General features: G+C 47.2%; 2 protein-coding genes and 2 non-coding genes across 4 annotated transcripts in view; all 4 read left to right on the top strand.

Annotated features, from left to right (window-relative positions):
* Positions 1-805: 805 nt before the first annotated feature.
* Positions 806-9,574, top strand: LOC135804444 (uncharacterized). Its single transcript, XM_065318313.1, has 7 exons — positions 806-1,072; positions 1,495-1,553; positions 3,172-3,260; positions 3,676-3,800; positions 4,092-4,163; positions 5,948-6,098; positions 8,328-9,574. The coding sequence occupies exons 1-7, from the start codon at positions 1,024-1,026 to the stop codon at positions 8,497-8,499; spliced, it is 717 nt and encodes a 238-aa protein (XP_065174385.1). The 5' UTR covers positions 806-1,023; the 3' UTR covers positions 8,500-9,574.
* Positions 9,575-10,450: 876 nt separating this feature from the next.
* The window catches only part of LOC135804441 (uncharacterized), a 33,321-nt gene continuing 23,771 nt past the window's right edge, over positions 10,451-20,000 (top strand). The window contains exons 1-2 of the mRNA XM_065318309.1: positions 10,451-10,660; positions 10,892-11,009. Of these exons, the coding sequence (XP_065174381.1) occupies positions 10,624-10,660; positions 10,892-11,009 (155 nt within the window). The 5' untranslated portion in view covers positions 10,451-10,623. The remainder of the gene's footprint in view (positions 10,661-10,891; positions 11,010-20,000) is intronic.
* On the top strand, positions 14,049-14,122 carry Trnai-aau (transfer RNA isoleucine (anticodon AAU)). The gene has a single exon. It is a non-coding gene; the product is annotated as a tRNA-Ile (tRNA).
* Trnai-aau (transfer RNA isoleucine (anticodon AAU)) lies at positions 19,752-19,825 on the top strand. The gene has a single exon. It is a non-coding gene; the product is annotated as a tRNA-Ile (tRNA).

Raw genomic sequence — 20,000 nt, 5'->3', positions numbered from 1 at the left:
TACCTGATTAATATGTACTGGCATGTCGATATGTCTGTCCTTTCAAACCCTCAATACAAATCCAGTTTTAGAACCAGAACACGTGTACGTGCATGGCAAATCATGTTCGCGCGTGGTCGCAGTCTGCATGGCGTCTTGACCAGTCGCAAAAGCAGTAGAAAAACCGGTTGGATATCACCAGATCACCTGATCACCATGATCACCCACGTGGCACGTGCACGTACAGATCTACCCTGCTGGCCTTGCCTTGGCAGTACTGCCAGTAGTACAATGTACTACCGTACTGGCAATATATGTTGCCGCAGTGAGGCCATGAAGCGTTACATTGGCACATGTTTGCCGCACGCAGGGCGTTACATGCAAAGTCGCACAGGAGCCGTACACAGGTTTCTATATTGCCGCAGTCCTTTTTTTGCTATTGCCGCATCACTTTTTTGCTATTGCCGCATCATTTTTTTGCTATTGCCGCATCATTTTTTTGCTATTGCCGCATCATTTTTTGCAAACTGCAATGAAAAGATCGCCGCACTCCGCCGGACGTGCGTTACGAACTCAACGAAAATTTGTCGCACTAGCCTGGTCGCGCGTTACGCCGCACCCCCCTGCGTTACGCGTTACGCGGCAACATAATTATATTGCCAGTACGGTAGTACTAGCGGCTAGCGCTAGCCGCTAGGCAGATGCACTAGCGCACTGTCTAGTCTCTACTCTCTCTAGCGCAGGTATCGCACTGTACTGTGCTGTCTGTCTGGTCTGCCCCTGACGCGTGCGCGAGCGCGTACCGAGTCTGCCCACGCGCCGCCGTACATTTTTGTTTGCTCGTACGTAGTTGTATATGTGTACCGTCGACGCGTCGTACACTGTCAGTATGCACGTTTTCTTTCAAATGTCAACAACAGTTTTGCTCTCGCTTGCTGTTGCAACGTAATCATCGTCACGCTCTCAGCTAGCTCAGATCAGAGCAACAAAAACTGGCTTTGCTGTTGATGAAGGCAGACCTACCTGTAGGTGTGGAATACCGAGATGAATTCCAGGAGAAAAAAGCCGTTTGCGAATGGCCATGGAACAGATGGTAAAGTCTTTTTTTGATTTTTGGCTGCTCAACCTTCATAATTATGCGTTTGAATTTGTGTTATACCGTATACTCTCTATCAAGAGTGCACTTGATAGAGACTCTTGTCTCTATTATAAGCGCTGTGCTTATATTTTTTCAACACCCTCTACCCCGTGCTTGTATTGGAGACCGCGCTTATATTGGAGACGGTGCTTATATTTTTTTCAACCAATACATCCATACAGAGCAAGAAGAAATAATTGTATGCTAGATATCATGCATGCAGCGTTGATTTCCACTATATAAAGGCCGTGCTAATAGTGGAGACTGTGCTTATAATGTATCGAAAGATGCTCACAGTGTGCTAGTGCATGTAATGGAGACCTGTGCTTATAATAGAGAATAAAGGGTAATATTGTGGTGTGTATTCTCCTATCTAGGTTCGGATAAGCACCTTCCGTCTGTGATCGTGAAACGACTACCCCTGGATGCAGATAAGGTACGTGGTGGCCAGATCGTGAATTGCCCCCCCCCCCCCCCCCATGCCGCACATTGGGACAGGTAAATGAGTTTGGCTCATGTTCATAAGAGCAGATTTACTATCAGAAGATAGGAGATGGCCAGAGGATCAGGAACTGCAAAGAGCATAGGGGGGATGTACTGTTATGGATATTGAAATCTGATAGGATGACTGGGGCCGGCGCCCTTACATGTACTGCTTTTAGCATGCACATGCACTGTAGTTCACGTGCACACTGTAAGAATGGACCAGCAGTGCTCATGGCTGCGAGGCCAGTGCCCCGTCGCCGCTTGACTTCTCAACGGAGTTCAATGTCTGCAACAGCAGAAGCAAAAAGGCTGGCAGATTCTCAGCTTATAAACACAGTGTATCGTGGGATAAAGACACCTGGTAACTTATTAAGAGAGAGAGAGACAGACAGACAGACAGACAGACAGACAGACAGAGAGACAGAGAGAGGGAGGGAGAGAGAGAGAGAGACAGGCAGACAGACAGACAGGCAGACAGAGAGACAGAGAGAGGGAGGGAGAGAGATAGAGAGAGAGAGAGTAATGCTTGGAAAGAGGGGGGGGGGGGGGTCATCATCGAATAACTGCTAAATCAAGAGGGAGAAAAAAAGGGAAAGATACGGGTTGCCAAGAGAGGGAAAGAGAGAGAGAGAAAAAAAAAGCAATGATACAAAATATTCAAATCGAGGAAATAATACAGTACTATCGGTCGCGGAAGAACTTGGGGATCAGCCTCGTAGCCTAAACAGTTCTTATTTTCATGTACTGTAAGACCAGATATTTTAAAGTCAATTAAAGTTAACGATCTCCGGATTTTTGTGGGTTAACGAGGTGACATTCTAACGAATTCTGTTTCAAAACCGGCCAGTGACTGTACATGTACATATCGTTTAGCACATAACAATTTTAATGTTAACAATTCTTTCAAATTCGCTAACTCGTTAGAATTAAATGTTCGTTAACATTACTGGTCTTACAGTACTACAGTCTATGCACAGTTGAGCCACCGTATATACATTGGTATGCTGTGCTTGGTGAAATTCTAGGCTTGTTGTTCTTCGGCGCCCAGCAGTACTGTATGGAAAACTGTGGGAGTTGTGCGTGTGCTGCAATGTAGAGATCCTCATATCCGCTTTAAAATCTGGGCCCGAAGCAGGCATAGCCATAGGCACCTGTTCTTTACGCAATTTCTCTATGCTGCACATGAAGCAGAACCTCTCTCTATGCTGCACGTGAAGCAAAGCGTCTCAACATGATGAACCTCGCTTTTCTCTACGATGATTCATTGTTGGATATTCCTTTGCCATCATAGATTTGGTGCTGATGTATCTATCTGTTCCCAGAGTATTAACTGTGCATTTTGAACTTTTGAATAAATCCAAAGTTTCTTCACCTGGTCACCGTGCCTGCAGGCTATAACTTACAGTCTGTTAGCACGCGTTCCTGCCACTCAAGGTGAGGCTTGGTGTGAACGTTTTCGCCTGCAAGCACGGTGATCACTTATTCTCAGCTGTAGATGAAAGCACGTACTTGTTGCTCTTTGTGTGCCGAGTCTGATGATTGGCACGTTGCTCATTGTGTTTCTGCAGGCCAGCCTAATGGAATGGTTCACCCAGCGTTTAGAGAAGCCAGAAAATATCGCTGTCGTCGAGTCGAAATGTGGACGTGATAAACACGCGTACGTGCATTCAATGCTTCTTTCACAGTGCCGATGCCGAGTTGCTGTCAGGTCACTGGCATATGTTTGATGGAATTGTACTACTATTAAATGGACCATGGTTTGTATCCCAAAAGAGCGTAGGAACTCTGTCCGTGAGCTGCACCTAGTTTAGAATGTGTGTGTGTGCGCGTGCGCGCGTGTGTGTGTGTGTGTGTGTGTTCAGGGAGAGGGTGTGCACTTTGTTCCTAGAAATTATGGAACAGATCTCACTGTTGTAAGTTAGGCTATCCCTGGACGTATTTGCCTTACTGAACACTAGTATGTTGTCACTGTTGTGTGTGTGTATATATTGAAGTTGCCCTATTTTTCAGTATTCGACACCATTTTGAATACCTATGTATCTGTTCTTTTTCTTCTTGCTTGACATGTGCAGGTTTGTACGTTTCTCCACGTTGCAGAAAGCTGTCACAGCCAGTGTCCAGCTTGACAACAAAGTTTTCAGAACCTCTCCTATTCGTGTTGAGCTGACACACGAGTTTCGTGACGTTGTTCGCTATGGTACGTTGCTTGCAGCCTGGACCCAGCCTTGATTCATAGTGATGGCACATGGATTTTATTTCATCGCGTGTGGGGCAACGTAATGTCATACAGTGCACTGTCATTATCATAGCACTGCAAACACTGTGACGAACATTTGCCCGACACCGATACAATTATCTGGTCTTATTTTGGAATTCTGTTTGTTTGTGTGTGTGTGTGTGTGTGTGTGTGTGTGTGTGTGTGTGTGTGTGTGTGTGTGTGTGTGTGTGGGTGTGTGTGTGTCTTTGTGAACATGATCTATGTCTGCAGCTGAGGGTAATGCATCTCTGGAGGATCGCAAATGTTCCATCTCAGCTCGGAAGATGATGACCATGTTTCTCGGTGAGGGAGGCATGACTGTGTGCTTGCATGCATGTGTGTGCATGCGCATGCAAGTGTGTGTGTGTGTGTCTTTTTCTGCACCTTGTCCTCACCCACTTACTGAGGTGTGGTGAGCCCATAAGTGGGATCATTTTCAAGTCCACCCAGAGTTTTGGGGATTTCAGGGGGTGTTGGCCGTTGGGCGGTTCAATAGCCAGTTGAGTCATCTTTCCAAGACTCCTTTTGAGTCTCTCTCCCCTCTCCCGGGGAGACACACGTGACCAGTTTTGGCAGTGAGCAACAAGTACAAGTGTTGTGTTTACGTTCTACCTAATGTTGACTCTACATTCTCTGTGTGCCGTATTATATCCATTACAAGCGCAGTCTCTTGTTAGAAGCCCAGTCTCTATTATAAGCGCACTCCAAGATGCATGTTTGACGTCCACAGTATCACATACATACATGTTATGGCGCAAGTCTGTGATCCCCAAGATTTAAAAAGTATATACAGACTCAGTGTACCATGTACCAGGCAGTGCAAAACTGCATTCACAGTACCTACATGTAGTGGGAAATGTTGTGCTACTGGTACTTCAAAGTATCAGAAAAATACTTGTACCAGATGGTTGAAAAATTAAAGGGGAAGTGCATCGATTTTTCGAGTATGGTCCAGAAGAAAGACAATTCGATATCGGTTCGAATGGCATATCTCTCGCTTTCATACGATAAGCCAAACTTGCCAAATCGCCAATTGTATACTCACGTTGCCATAGCGACCAGCGCAGTGATGACGTACGAAAGGCTTAGCTCCACCACAGAGAAGGTCGATCACTGCAGAATTTGGTCATTTTCAATTGGTTTATTGTATTCACGAAGTGAAAGAAGGGCTGTGTTCAATGCTGTTAGTGCAGTGAACTGTTTGTTAGTAGTCCTCTCGGTTGTGTACTGGGACGTGACACCGACAGGAGAAAGCTGGAGTGCGGAGACACCAGCAAACAAGCGAAAATAGTGACGAACAAAATGCTGAAATCTTGGTTGGGACAAATCAGACGTTCAGCATTTCCCCCAACCAAGGACCATGCCGTTTGCTCTTTCCACTTCCTGAAGATGAATGAGATGCTTCCTGGCGACTCTCCTATCTCTCGTAACATCTTCTGAAGCCAGGTGAGACGACGGGTGGTGGAGATTGACGAATGAAATAATGTCGTAGGTTTGAAAGTTTGCTGAAAATGTCTCAGGAGAGATGGCGAATTCCAAGCATCTTGTCCTGGAGGAAACCATTTCCTAGGCACAGTCAGCCTAGGGAAATGCATGAGAAGGGCGATAAATAGTTCACGGCACTAACAGCATTGAACACAGCACTTCTTTCACATCGTGAATACAATAAGACAATTGAAAAATGACCAATTTATGCAGTGATCGACCTTCTCTGTGGAGGAGCTAAGCCTTTCATACGTCATCACTGCTCTGGTCGCTATGGCAACGTGAGCATACAATTGGCGATTTGGCAAGTTTGGCTTATCGTATGGAAGCGAGAGATATGCCATTCGAACCGATATCAAATTGTCTTTCTTCTGGACCCTACTCGAAAAATCGATGCACTTCCCCTTTAAAAGCCCAGTCTCTAGTAGAAACCCAGTCTCCAATATAAGCCCAGGGTCAGGACTGGTTGAAAAAGTATAAGCCCAGAGCTTATAATGGAGATAATACGGTATATCATTGAGTTCCAGAATTTATGATGTATGTACATACTATGTGCATTCTGCGTTTTCCTAAAATTGCTGAGTTTGTTTTCCCTTGTGCAGAGCAATATAACTGTGGCGAATTTGACAGTTACCAGGATATGGTCATGCATGTGGCTCAGGTGCCAGTCAATCCCATTGCCAAGTACTTCCCTCGCCGTAGCCTCTCCGTTGCTGGTCCCAAGGCCTTCAAGATGCCAGACTATCTTGCTGAGTAAGTGGTGTGAGTGCTTTGTGCCGTAGAAGAAGACCGACCAGATATTTGTAGCTTTTGAGGGACAGGCTGAGAAGCACAGCATACACAGTATGTGTGCTGTAGCACGTCTCAGCCCGGTTGGATTTGGACGTATCTCAAAAATGTCTGCAGGGATCGATTTACTTTGATTTTTTGCATAGCAGTCACTGCTACACAGTTTTACAATTGACTAGCAACTCCCAGTATTGATTAGCAGTTTTCCTTCATCAAAAGTTTACATGTATAGCTTGTACAATAGCAGGATTTCGTACAGAAGAGGACAATAGCTGCAGTTGCTATTTGCTTTTCCAAGCGAATGTTCGACCTGAATATTTACGTTAGAGTTTTCGCTTGGGCACGTTACATGTTCAGTGTCCATCCGTCTTCGAGTTCTTCACAACACAATGTCTTTCAACAGGGCAGTTCCACTGATTCCTTCGACAAAGAAACCTCAGGAAAGCGTTCAAACGATCGTGACATTTCGTGCAAAGCGTATAGAATTTCGCTTTTCTCCTTTTCTTCATCGAAACGAATCGACATTCCTGGCGCGTCCAGTTCTTTGTCCCTCTTCTGGACAGTGAATCACTGATCAGATTCACTGACATGTTGGCTACATGAGACTAAGAACCATCGACTTCAACTGTGCCTTGTCGAACAGAAACAAACTGAGCTTGACAGTGAAAGAAGAAAGGAGAACATCAGGAAAAGTCACCGCCGTGTACAAAACTTCAGAAGACTGCAGTCATGTACGACCAGTGCTAGTGCAGTGTCCAAAATCGAAAGAGCACGATCCGCGAGTCCGCGACCCGCGCGGACTGAGCAGGACAGGCCAGTTGGTTGGAGTAGTAAAATACTACTCCCTAGTCAGCAGTGTGTACAACAGTCGCATGTAGACTGCACACAACTGAACTGGTCTTTGTAGTGCATCGCAGTTTTGGGCGATAAAAAACGAAAAGCGAATCGCAGCCAGTGAATTTTGATTCGCAAACTGCGATGCGAACCCGGATAAATCGATCCCTGGTCTGGATGAAGTAGGTGTACGTTTTATCCTGGTACGTACTATCAAGACTCAAGAGTGCATAACCCCAAGAGTGTGCAACTCACTGCGCAACCTCTATGCAGTGCTGCGATGGTAGAACCTCATATCACATGACATGGCTCAATAGGTTACGTGGCAAACAGTGCAAAGTTACGCCGAAGTGAGCACAAAAGAGTTGAACCCAAAGCGGGGTGGCGTACAAGCCTGCGTCCTTCATGCACAGGGTGCCAAATAATACGAGATTGTCACGTAATGTGAAGTTCACTGTTCTGCCATTGCAGACCACATAGCTGAAGTTGCACACTCTTGGGGTTATGTACTTTTGGTACTATCAACAGTCCATAACCCCAAGAGTGTGCAACTCTGTACATGGGGATCCGCGCGGCGGAATTCCAACATTACGTCAAAAATGACGTACACATTCGTTGCGCTTGTACTACTCCCTGGTTCCAAGCACCGCGGACCGCGGAGTTTTGGCCTCTGTGCCTCAGCGGCTTGACGTAATGTTGGAATTCCGCCGCGCAGTGGGCCTACAGCAGCCAGACCCCAGTTGGACACTCTTGGGGTTATGGACTCTTGGTACTATGTGAGTTCCATCAAGAGTACATAAGCTAGAGTGAGCACCTCCCCATAGGGTTCAGGACCGCATAATCTGTCGTTTACATCATTTTGCCGTCAAGGTACATGTAATGTTGGATATTTCCTGATTGCTTACTCTAATTCGTTGTGACATGGAAAAATGTGGGCACAAGTTATGCGATCGAGCCCACCAACTAAACCAGATGTTGAACAGTCCGGCGTGCACAATCTAGCACAAAACTGACAAGGAGTACTGAGACATTCCATGGCATGAAAGTCACTTTGGAATTAGCACCAGTATCCAGAAACCTTCCAAATTGGAAGGCCGTTGGGTAACGCTATCGAGGAATGCTCAAGCTGACTTTCATGCCGTGGAATTTTTCTCAGTATTCCTTGTCAGTTTTTGTGCTAGATTGTGCACGTCTGACTGTTAAAAATCTGGTTTAGTTGGTGGACTCGATCGCATAACTTGTGCCCACATTTTCCATGTTATGATTTTTTTTCCTTGGCTCACCATCTGAGTTCCTAATTTGTTGTATCTGTAATCGTGTTATTGTTATTTTTCTTGTGATTCTATCCTGTTCATGCAGTGTGCCTGAGTCGGTATTGACAGATTCACGAATTGCACCAACTTCTCCTTTCAAACACCCAAGGCGAAATGGCCCAACAGCGAAGGTACCAATGTCTTCTCCTATAGCGCAACGTGATGCCTCTGAGACTTCCTGGGTCCCTCCAGCAATGAGAGGAAGGGACTCACTCTGATGGGTGCTGTGTGTTGGGTGCTAGTCATAATTATCAATCTGTCTATGGTCAGTACACGCACACGGGCAATGTTGGTTGTCGTTGAGTGGAGCCGTGTGCGAGTGTGGCAACTGCCATTTCTTAGCTGCCACTCCTCCAGTCCGTCCGTAGTGGCTGTGGACGGTTCTCGCAGCTATACCCCAAGTCCCGTGGACTTCTCGACATGCGTTGGCGTCATTAGTCAGCTACTGTAGTACTGGCTACTGGGTCCACGTCGACTGTGGAAGGGCCAGTTGTTGAGATCCCTGTCGAAGGTGGTGATTGCCAGGCTTGACGCTCAATGATAGCCTTGAGATTGAGAGTTGGTATGCACAGCAATTGTGTGGACAGTTGACTGACTTTGAAGCTAAAAAACAAATCATTTGCTGGTATCTGTAACGAGCGAGCATCTTTGTGTTACTACTTTGGCTGCAGGTATAATCAAAGAGATAAAAAAACAATAGCATGGGGTTTGCACATGAAAGACGAATGCTGTGCATTTTTTTAAATATATAAAGCAACTCACATTATGCATCTATTTATTTTTATGCTTTAGGTACTTAGGTATTTTATCCGCGAAAGTTAGGTCGTGGCATTTTACTTTTACATTCAAGATAGCTGCCAGTGAGAGAACGACAGGTGCGTGTCATGCCGCTGTGTGCTATGCTGCCGGCAGATAACTGCAATGGGAGTGCTTATTTCTGTTTTTCTTACCACATGCTTTTTTTCGCTACATGTAGCTGTTCTTCTTTTGTGTTGATTTTTATTGGGAGCTTTTGTTTCCTCGTCGTCTTTTTGGTGGGCTTGCAAGTGTAGCCCCTTCCACTGGTTATTCGGTTGGAATTGTTTGCTTCCGCCTTCTATTGCATGTTACTGCTGCTACTTCTGCTGCTTCGTCTCCCCTTTTTGACCGGACTATTTTCGAGACCATCTTTGCGTATCTGCTTCTGGATTATTGGTTTATTTCTCCCCTGCCTTATTTTATGATGACACACCTGACCTGATTATCTCATCATCTGTCTTATCCAAACAATGATATGACTTCGCATGCTCATGAGTCGTGTTGTTTGAATGAGTTTTTTTGACATGTGCAACTTCAACTCACTTTCATCTTCTATCACTATAGAGTCAACTTCGCTAATAACGACTGCAGATATAACGACAATTCGCGAATAACGACAGAATGTCCATGCCCAGAGCAAAGTCCCATCTAACTGTAATACTTCACTAGTTTGAGGGAAAGAGACTGTAACTGTAATACATGTCCATATAACGAGATATAAGGACACTTTTCTGATGCCCCGCTGTGTGTCGTTATAAACGAAGTTGACTGTATAGTATAGGGCCTAGTAGTAGTAGGGGTGTGGTATATATGGTACAGTAAAGCCTGGACACCACGCTCCATCATCATGCACACCAGTCCCCCTGTTGCTTTGTGAGAAAAGTGGAATTCCGGTCAATGCACAGAATTTGACTTGTAAGTAACATAGTTGTATGACTGTCACGTGGTCTGCCCCATACACTTTCCAAGTGGTGAAAGCTTTCATGTTCTTTTCTAGAACAAGAAACTGGCTTCCCACGTTGTTTGAGTTTAGTGGCTTCTGGAATGTCATGTAATGCATATCTCCATGTAGTCCAGGAATACAGTGCTGTACAATGTCATACCAGGGAGTCGGTATTTGATGACTCGCTGGTCTGGACCAACTATGGCTGGCAGTGCAGCTACAGGGCCGGAGAGGTCCGGCAGGCTATCGGCTCTGCAGCGCACCTACTGTCGTGACGGTGACCTAAGCTAGATACGGCGGCGCGGCGCGGTACGATATCGATAGGCGCTAGGCGATGGCATATTGCCATCACGTGAGCTAGGCCACGTGTCGTCCTCATGCAGGTCGCTCAGTTTGAAATCTTCCTTTCAAGACAGACAAAATAAAAGGGACGATAATCGGAATAAACCTTTTTGATTTGGCTTGCTTTCCATCCGGATATCCATCCGTCGAGCTTAGTGGGTTCGAAGTCTCTCTCTCTCTCAGTCTTCCCACACGCTCTTGGTTCTCAGGTCTTGCACGAATATCTATTGCGGTTCGTTCCATTGCCGGCCTATCGATAATGATTGTCTCCAGTTATGAACTAGCTGGGCATCCAGGTGAGTTGCAAATAACAAACTCATTACGACTACCTCGCAGTTGCTGTGCTCTGTAGGTCAATTTGACCCAGTCAATCGATATCAAATAATGCTGATAGAACACTAATTGATTGAAACGCGATGCAATCGAAAGCCCAAAAGAAATTGGCTCGCTGCATGCACTTCGTGACAGCATATTGTTCCTAATTAATTTTGGACGAAATTTGGCTGTCCCTTTCTCCGTGTCTGTAGACGCAGAATGGCTGAAGTCAGTTGAAGCGTCCTGCGTTTGGGGCGACCTTTGCATACACACCACTCAGGGTGTCGATGTGCAGTGCGTGGAGCCACTGTTGCGATCTTGTCAATGCAGGTACATACTATATATTTATATACGTGAAGAATAGTACATTGAGTACGTCTGTTTAGCTTGCCTTTTGTAGAATATACTGCAATGTGTTGTTATAAGATTATGCATTTTTGTTCCTTATGAAACTTTTCATAATCATCGAGAATTGAGCCCGCAACATCATAATTGAAAATCAAGTGTGCATACCACTGCACGACATGGAGCGTGCACAAACACACATAGCCGCTTTTTTCCCTCTGTGTGTGTGGGGGGGGGGGGTCTCTCTCTCTCTCTCTTTCTCTCTTGCACACACACACACACACACACACACACACACACACACACACACACACACACACACACACACACACACCTCAGACCTCAGACATGCCCATTGCGGGAGCGATGATAGCGAACAGCTATGTTAGACATAGCAACTTGTGCTGGGATTACACCATTCAACAGCTTGCAAGGCTGATGAATTGACCGCCACTATTTTTAGCCTGGTATCCACCACACAGCTGTTTGAAGTGACTTTTTCTGGCCAGTGAATCCCTATTTTTCATTTTTCCATTTTTTTCTTCTTTTTCTACACACACACCACACCACATACTCCGGCATACACTGGCTGTTGGTAACCACCCAGGAGAATGAAAGAAAAGTCAGGAAGAGTCTGAGAAAGAGAAGAAACACACACCTCAGACCTCAGACATGCCCATCGCGGAAGCGATGATAGCGAACAGCTATGTTAGACATAGCAACTTGTGCTGGGATTACACCATTCAACAGCTTGCAAGGCTGATGAATTGACCGCCACTATTTTTAGCCTGGTATCCACCACACAGCTGTTTTAAGTGACTTTTTCTGGCCAGTGAATCTCTATTTTTCATATTTTCCATTTTTTTCATTTTTACACACACACACACACTCATACACACACTCACTCTCTCTCTCTCTCTCTCTCTCTCTCTCTCTCTCTCTCTCTCTCTCTCTCTCTCTCTCTCTCTCTCTCTCTCTCTCTCTCTCTCTCTCTCTCTCTCTCTCTCTCTCTCTCTCTCTCTCTCTCTCTCTCTCTCTCTCTCTCTCTCTCTCTCTCTCTCTCTCTCTCTCTCTCTCTCTCTCTCTTGCACACACACACACACACACACACACACACACACACACACACACACACACACACACACACACACACACACACACACACACACCTCAGACCTCAGACATGCCCATCGCGGAAGCGATGATAGCGAACAGCTATGTTAGACATAGCAACTTGTGCTGGGATTACACCATTCAACAGCTTGCAAGGCTGATGAATTGACCGCCACTATTTTTAGCCTGGTATCCACCACACAGCTGTTTTAAGTGACTTTTTCTGGCCAGTGAATCTCTATTTTTCATATTTTCCATTTTTTTCATTTTTTTCTTTTTTCTTTTTTTCTACACACACACCACACCACATACTCCGGCATACACTGGCTGTTGGTAACCACCCAGGAGAATGAAAGAAAAGTCAGGAAGAGTCCGAGAAAGAGAAGAAAGACGTGTGCGAACACACACACACACACACACACACACACACACACACACACACACACACACCTATACGCACAAGACAACATGTCACAAGACACTCAAATCCCCAACTCCGCAAGATATGAAATTTTAGATAAAGCAAAATACGTTACATGGTGGAGCGACCACACACTCGCTGATTCTTGACCGGCATTTGGCTTGCTCCAGAATTGTGGAGTTGGAGATTGGCTCTTACCATTGGGTCACTTTTGGTACATCCAGTACAAAAAAATGAGCAGCGATTGCGAGATGCCAAGTCGGCGAACATGCACGGTCTTATTTGGCCATGTCTCGCAGCTAACTTACAAAGCGGTGTCCACAAGACGACAGGCGAATACACACACCTTGGTCTTGACAGGGAGGTCAAAGTTCGCAAAGACGGAAGAGTGCAATGTGCCAAGTTGATGGGAAACTTTTTGCGAAATGAGCAGAGTGTCCATGCACACAGCGACATCCAGTACAACTCGCGTCAGAACATGTCCCGTGTGTTCCCCTGAATTCCCAAAGAAAAGGAACACTTACAGCTGCAACAACTTCGAGGAGAGAGCTGTTCGTTCGGCTCTCTCTTGATATTTGTACTTTGTACTGTTGAGGCAATGGACTGAAATAAAAAATAATAAAAACGAAACGAGCTGTGATTTCTCCGAGCGCGTTCGTGTCGGCTCCGTTTTGTTTTGCATCGGTGGACTGCGCGATTGTGTTTTTACATCTGTGTTGAAATATCCTGCACCAAGAGTAAATAGTGTCCCAAGAGTGTGCGACTACCAGTATGTGTATGGGTCTCCCACGATGAAGACTCATGTCACTTGTTCAAAGTATGTTTTGTACTACGTACAACAAAGGCGTCGGGGACGGTGCAAACGGTGCGGTTGGTCAGGCCAGGGTCCCACCAAGGTTTTGGCTACCAGCTTTACCTATTTACAGCTGAGGTCAGGTGTACTCGCTATATCACACTCGTATACATAGTATGAATGGCCAGGATATGGCCGGACCAATCAAACACTGCCTCCGCCGATCCTGGGCTAGCGTGCCCGCAGTCCACATATCTGCCTTGATCATGACAATTCGGATGGCTTTATTCTTTTTCATTGATTGGTGTAGCCCAGAGACCGTTTGGAGAGTGTTGCGACTTGCGAGTGCCTGAATGTATGGTTGTAATGGATGGTGGAGTCTGCGCACATTGAGAAATGATCGTGCTGATGACTGCCGTACGCTGAGTGGGTTTCTGTCAGGGAGTGCTATTTTTACTACTCCACAGCGCGTTAAAAACGGGCTGGGAACCAGGGAGTCGTAAAATACCATATTTTACGACTCCCTGCTGGGAACCTACAGTGTGAAGACTACCGTACACCACATGATGAATTTTCGCCGTCGGTGGACCCTATGGAACAGGCATCCGGAGTTGCACACTCTTGGGAGCTTTTTCTACTCTTGCCGGTATTTCGAGCTCAAGATTGAGAGCGTCCAGTTGTGCTGTTGTGTGCATGAGCTCCCATAGCTCAGTCGGTTAGAGCGTCGTGCTAATAACGCGAATGTCGCAGGTTCGAGCCCTGCTGGGAGCACGCTCTTTTTATTTTTTTTGAGGCGACCAACATTTTTCAAAACAGCTACAAGCCTACAACTGACTTTGTACCTGTCAGTGTGTATCCGGTACTTTTCCCGTCACATTCTTTATTTATTTATTTTTATTTATTTATTGCAGCATCTCATAGCACAGTGAGAACACCGGCCAATACAAAGAGAGAGGGTGTTAGCCAACCACGGCAAGGAAGGGAGAAGGGGAGGAGAAGAAAAAAGGAACCGGCATGGATAAGTAGTGATTGCAACAAAATGAGAAACGCAAAATCAAAGTCAAGGCGCGACAAGGCTCTTAAAAAGGCGGAGGGAAGAAAGGTCCTTAGCTTCTTGGGGAAGTGCCAGCCACGCAGAGTACGCAGTGAAAAGGGGAGAGTGAAGTAGAAAGGAGGACTTGGGTTTCGGAAGGGAAAGGGAGTTTCTCGTGCTACGGGAAGAAAACCAGTTGAAACAGTGGAGGTGAGGTGGACACAGATTGAGTTTGAGAGAATGGATAAGGGTGACAAGATGTGACTTACGTCTCTTAGACAAAGGGGTAGTGTGAGCAAGGGCATAAAGGGTGGAAGATGGGAGCATGCGGGGTTTCCGGAGGAGGATTTTTAGAACTTTTTTGTGCTGAATTTCGAGCTTTTCAGCACGGGTTGTGGAAATTCCAGCCCAAGCAGTATCTGCATAATCAAAAATGGGGCGTATGTAAGCTGAGTAAAAGAGGAGTTTACAAGAGATTGGGAGATGGTAACAGTGAGAAGAGAGGATTCCTAAAGATGAACTTGATCGTTTACATATGTAATCGATGTGGGGGTCCCATGAAAGATTAGAGTCAATGAAAATGCCAAGATGCTTATGGCTGGAGACTATGTCTATAGGCTGGGGGAAAGTGGGATGGAGGAGGGGCGGAACATCAGGCTGAGAAGGAAAGAGCATGATTTTAGTTTTAGACAGATTGGGCGATAACCGCCAAGACGACATCCAGGAAATTACTCTTTGAATCCCGTTAGCTAGGTTACTCATCAGGCCAGTGATGTTAGGAGATGCCCGTAGGAGCGTTGTGTCGTCTGCGAATAGTGATGTGCCCGGGGCAGCTGCGGGCAGATCATTGACGTATAAGATAAAAAGAAGGGGGCCGAGGATGGAACCCTGGGGAACTCCGGATAGTACTGTTGTGTCGGCTGAGGACGTCCCATGTACCGTGACGTACTGCGTTCGCCCAGTTAGGTAAGATGTCAGCCATAGCAGGGGATTGCCGTCTACAGTAAACGATCCACGAAGCTTGGCCAAGAGCCCCCGGTGCCAGACGGTATCGAAGGCCTTGGCAAGATCGAAAAAACAGATCCCGACTAGGTCTCCAGCATCCCGATGTCGACACACTAATTGCACCAGGCGCGTCAGCTGGAGGGTGGTAGAATCGCCTCTGCGAAATCCGGACTGAGCTGAACTCAAACGTGACGAGACATGACAGTACAATTGGTCGTAGAAAACGCGCTCACAGAGTTTGGAAACACAGGACAGTAAAGATATCGGACGGTAGTTTGATGCTTCGTGGCGGGACCCTTTCTTGTAGATCGGTATAACATTAGCTGTTTTCCATGCAGAGGGAAAACGACCAGTGCGGAATGATAGGTTGAAAATCAGACATAAGGGGTATGCTATTGAGGGCGCAAGGGACTTTAATACCAGATTAGTGATGCCGTCTGGGCCTGGCGCCTTGTCAAACGGGAGCTTTCGAATGTAACGTCGGATGGCAGCAGTCGTAGTAAAGACAGATGTGAGGCGGTCAGCCTCACCCGACTCCTCGGCAATGGGGGGAATGGGTAGAGAAGGGTCATCAGGCACGGCCACTGAGGCGAACTGAGAGTTCAATGCAGTGGCTTTAGCTGAAGAGGTAGTAGCCTGCTGTGTAGAACTAATGGTGAGTGTCGGGATGTCACGAGATACTTTATGATTTTTTAATTTGCTCACGAACTGAAACAGTGATGGGCGGTTTTTGTCCTGCAGCGTAGCTTGTACGGACCGAATGTATCCCCGGTATTTCGATCGAGTCAGACTCTTCACCAAGTTCCGTTGAGATCGATATACATGCATGTTAAGCTGGGTTGGGTATTTCTTACACACACTGTAGAAATCGTGCTTTGCCTTAATGGCGGCGCGGAGGGGGGCATCAACCCAAGGTGGCTGACCTAAACGTCGGCATGAGGGGGAGAGTGGACGCCGGGAGAAGTACCCGAGGTGCTTCTCCATGGCCCTGCTAAGAATAGAGTGGAAAGACGAAAGAGCGTCATCCACGTGCGAGCTGCGGAGGTGACATTTCCAGTGGACATCAGCAAGTTCAGCATTCAGGTCATCCCATACGCAACGTGGCACCAACTTGAAATTATAACCTGGGGGTGTAGGGGTAGATTTGGGAGGAAGTGATGTTGTAGGGTTGGATTTTTGGACGTGACAGGGAGACGGACTCGACAGATGAGCTGCACGTGGTCAGAGCTACCCAGTGGAGCGGCTGAATCAACGGAGAGGAACTGCTGGGGTGAATTTGTGACGATGAGGTCCAAGCAAGATGACCGGCCACTTGGGCTCCAGTGCGTAGGGAAGTTGACCAGTTGCTCTAATCCGAAGCACCTGAAGGCGGTTTCAAGGCACTGACCCACCGGGGTTGTCCGATCACCAGCCAACCAGCTCGAGTTATGGGCATTGAAGTCACCGGTGAGGAGTAGTGTGGATACAGGTAGATCAAGCGACAGAAGGCAGTCTTCCAGACCATCAGAATATGCCTGGATATCCGCCAGGGTACCACCAGGAAGTCGGTAGGTGGCGCAGACTACGAGTGGACGTTGGGGTGAGTTGGCTGTGCGAAGCTCAAGCCAGATGGCCTCCAAGCCCGGTTGCTGAAGATTCGCCAGAGGCTTCACCGATGTAAAGGAGCCATCTTTCACCAATATGGCTACCCCACCATAACCTCTGGTAGGATTGGCCGATCGAATATTAGAGGTGGGACGATCCCGTCGATGAACTGTGTAGCCTGCCAATGAGAAGAGGTTGGCAGGGGACAACCATGTTTCACACAAACATATAACCTCCGGAGAGTAGATGTTGCACATAACAGTGAGTTCCGCTACTTTGTTGACCACTGAGCGGCAGTTGAGGGAAAGGATGGTAAGGGCAGTATGGATGGGAGGATAAAAGGGACGGGCCAGTGGATTCAGTGTTCCAGTAGTGTTGGGGAAGACAAGGTTACTATTCATTGTGAGAGATATTGTCCGGTGGGCTGGTCAGAATAGAAACGCCATTCCCTCACGGTATGACCCATTGTGTTTGGCCAGAAGGTGTGCCGGCATACAGTATCGGCATCCTTACCCTCGACAGTCACTCTGGCGGAGGCAGTTCGAAAATACTCGGAGGAGTATATTAAGCACTGCACTATTTCAACACCGCGTTCCCTGCACCAGTCTGCTATACTCGCTGCCTCACAACCAAACGGAATATCTCCCAAGTAGAAGACCCTTCGCGGACTGCGGGGTGCAGCATCCAGAGACGGAACTGAACCAGGGACATTCTGGTTTGGTTTGGCGTAACGTGATGATACCTGGCGACGGATGGGATTTCTTTTTGGTGCTTCTTCCTTTGCCTGTTTGTTTGCAGGTAGTCCAACCTCTTCTATTTCAGTAGGGTGAGGTTTGATCCGTGTCATCCTCCTGGCTTGACGGCGCTGATTCCTTGACACGACAGGCTGAAAGGATACGTCGTCCTTATCGGCAGTACTGGCACTACTAGAAGTTTCAGCCATGAGCCCATTTGCTAGAACTTGGGCGTATGGTCTAGGAACGTCTGGTGTCTTGGCTAGCTGTCCATTCTCTTTTACTGTTGATGCTTTGTCGCTTTGGAGGGATGACGTATGTGAGCATTGAGCTGCTCCAGCCAGATCCATGGTCTTCTGAGTTCTGCAAGGCCGGACTAACACACCACAGCCAACAACGTTCTCCAACTGGTTCACCTTTTCCCGTGTGGATAGTAAATCATTTCGCAAGCTCGTTAGCTCTGCATCTCTGGTTGCTGAAACTGCAGCAAGTTCACGTGTTAGACTGGCGATGCAATCCTGAAGTTTCTCAAGGCAAGGCACCATTGATGGCAGGCACTTCTCACCACAGGCAGGGAATTGGCTGGGCGCCGAACCTGGGGGATAAGTGCCAATACCATTTTCGCGCAGAGTAGCAACCAAGTCTGGGCGTGCTAGGTCACACGAATTAGGTATGTCCTTCTGCTCAGCTAGTTTCTGAAGCTGCGAAAACTCCAGGATCGCCAGGTCAATATTGGGATCTAGCGCCATCACGTGACTGACTCTGAACACCACTCCAGCAGGAAGTGTTCGGGCGTTGGCTAGCGTTGGCTAGTGCCAGCAACGCCTTCACGCCTGGGACCGACCTCGGTAGCGCAGGAGGAAGAAGACACAGCAAGACGAAGCAAACAATGGCCACCGAAAAGCCAAGCCAGCCTCTTTCACGCTGCAATATCGAGGGAAGGAAATAATCCACAGCAATGGCGTGTCCACAATTTATAAAAAGTAAAATTACAAGCGGCATAGAAGCAAGACTGGTACAATGCAAACGCAAGAGTAAGAGCAAGAATGAATTTCATGATGGAGAGCGAGAAAAATGATGAATTTCATTATAAGAACATTCATAAGGTTGAGGGAGTAGAACAAAGAAGAAATACGAAGAGCGTGTTTGTACGGCTACTATGCGCACGCAGCAGACATTCACAACAGCAGATGAGTGCATTTAGCAGCCACCACCAGTTCGGTTGATGAGGGTTGTGCAACTCCAACTCCGTCTCGGGACTTGTGTCCTCGGAGAGACGCGATCGCTGAGCGGATAAGCGCAAACCTCAACCTGCATCTGATCCATGTCATGGTAATGGAGTATGGCTCATTCCTATTCTCGCTGAGCATCAATCCAAGTCGCTTGTAAAAAGCAGTTGCCACCTTGCCCTGGCCTCAGGTAGCGCTGAAAACGAGGGGAACGAAGGTGGCATGCTTCTCGAACTGCCGACGCTTCTTACACTCGTGTTTTGCGTACGAAGCAGGGATAGAGTGGACCGAGTTTGAGCGAGCATGATGGCTTAACACCCGGATATCAAAGAAAGTTCGCTCAAACCGGCCACCCACTCGCAACGACTCCCAGCCTTGCACTATCCCCTTGTACACCGCTGTAGCATGACGCTGCTCTGTCTTCCTGGCATCTGCCCTGGCTTCAGCTTTGGCCTCCCTGGTGTCGTCCGCTGGACCCTGCATCAGCGTATCCTGGCTCAAGATGCGCTGAACGAAGTTGATGATCAGGGAGGAAGAGAACTGAGTCGTCACCAGTGATGCTTGGGAGACAATCCCCATTAGGGAGTCGTAAAATACCGGTATTTTACGACTCCCTGATCCCCATGCTTCCGTAGCAGCATGGGAGCACGACGACTTGGTGTTCCGTTGCTCCAGGCTGAGGACGACCAAGAAGAGCAGGAATGAAGGACTCGGAGAGGGTGGACTCCAGCTGCTCGAGGTGCGGGGCAGTGAGTGAGGTCCGGTGCTTTGAGTTTCGAAGTTGTCAGTGTCCACTTGGACATTTGTGTGCATGAGCTCCCATAGCTCAGTCGGTTAGAGCGTCGTGCTAATAACGCGAATGTCGCAGGTTCGAGCCCTGCTGGGAGCACGCTCTTTTTTTCTTTTGAGGAGACCTAACAAAGTCGAGACAGCTAGCCGTCCGGAGATTGTCATAGAACTAGATACCTGTATCATGTGCTTTACCTCTGTTGCTCTGTTGCCATGGATGCTGCTATACTGATAGTACTGCTATGATCACGTGATCTACTTATTTCTTCTGGTTT

The sequence above is a fragment of the Sycon ciliatum genome, chromosome 1 (assembly GCF_964019385.1).
Source record: "Sycon ciliatum chromosome 1, ocSycCili1.1, whole genome shotgun sequence".
NCBI classification, from domain to species: Eukaryota; Metazoa; Porifera; class Calcarea; order Leucosolenida; family Sycettidae; genus Sycon; species Sycon ciliatum.
This window is presented reverse-complemented; position numbering and strand designations above follow the sequence as displayed.

What these genes read in the sequence shown, in the direction of transcription:
- LOC135804444 (XM_065318313.1), top strand. Translation starts at nt 1,024, where the DNA reads ATGAATTCCAGGAGAAAAAAGCCGTTTGCGAATGGCCATGGAACAGAT. An exon ending in TCGTGACGTTGTTCGCTATG is followed by an intron (nt 3,801 to 4,091) that starts GTACGTTGCTTG and finishes CTATGTCTGCAG; the next exon opens with CTGAGGGTAATGCATCTCTG. An exon ending in GATGATGACCATGTTTCTCG is followed by an intron (nt 4,164 to 5,947) that starts GTGAGGGAGGCA and finishes TCCCTTGTGCAG; the next exon opens with AGCAATATAACTGTGGCGAA.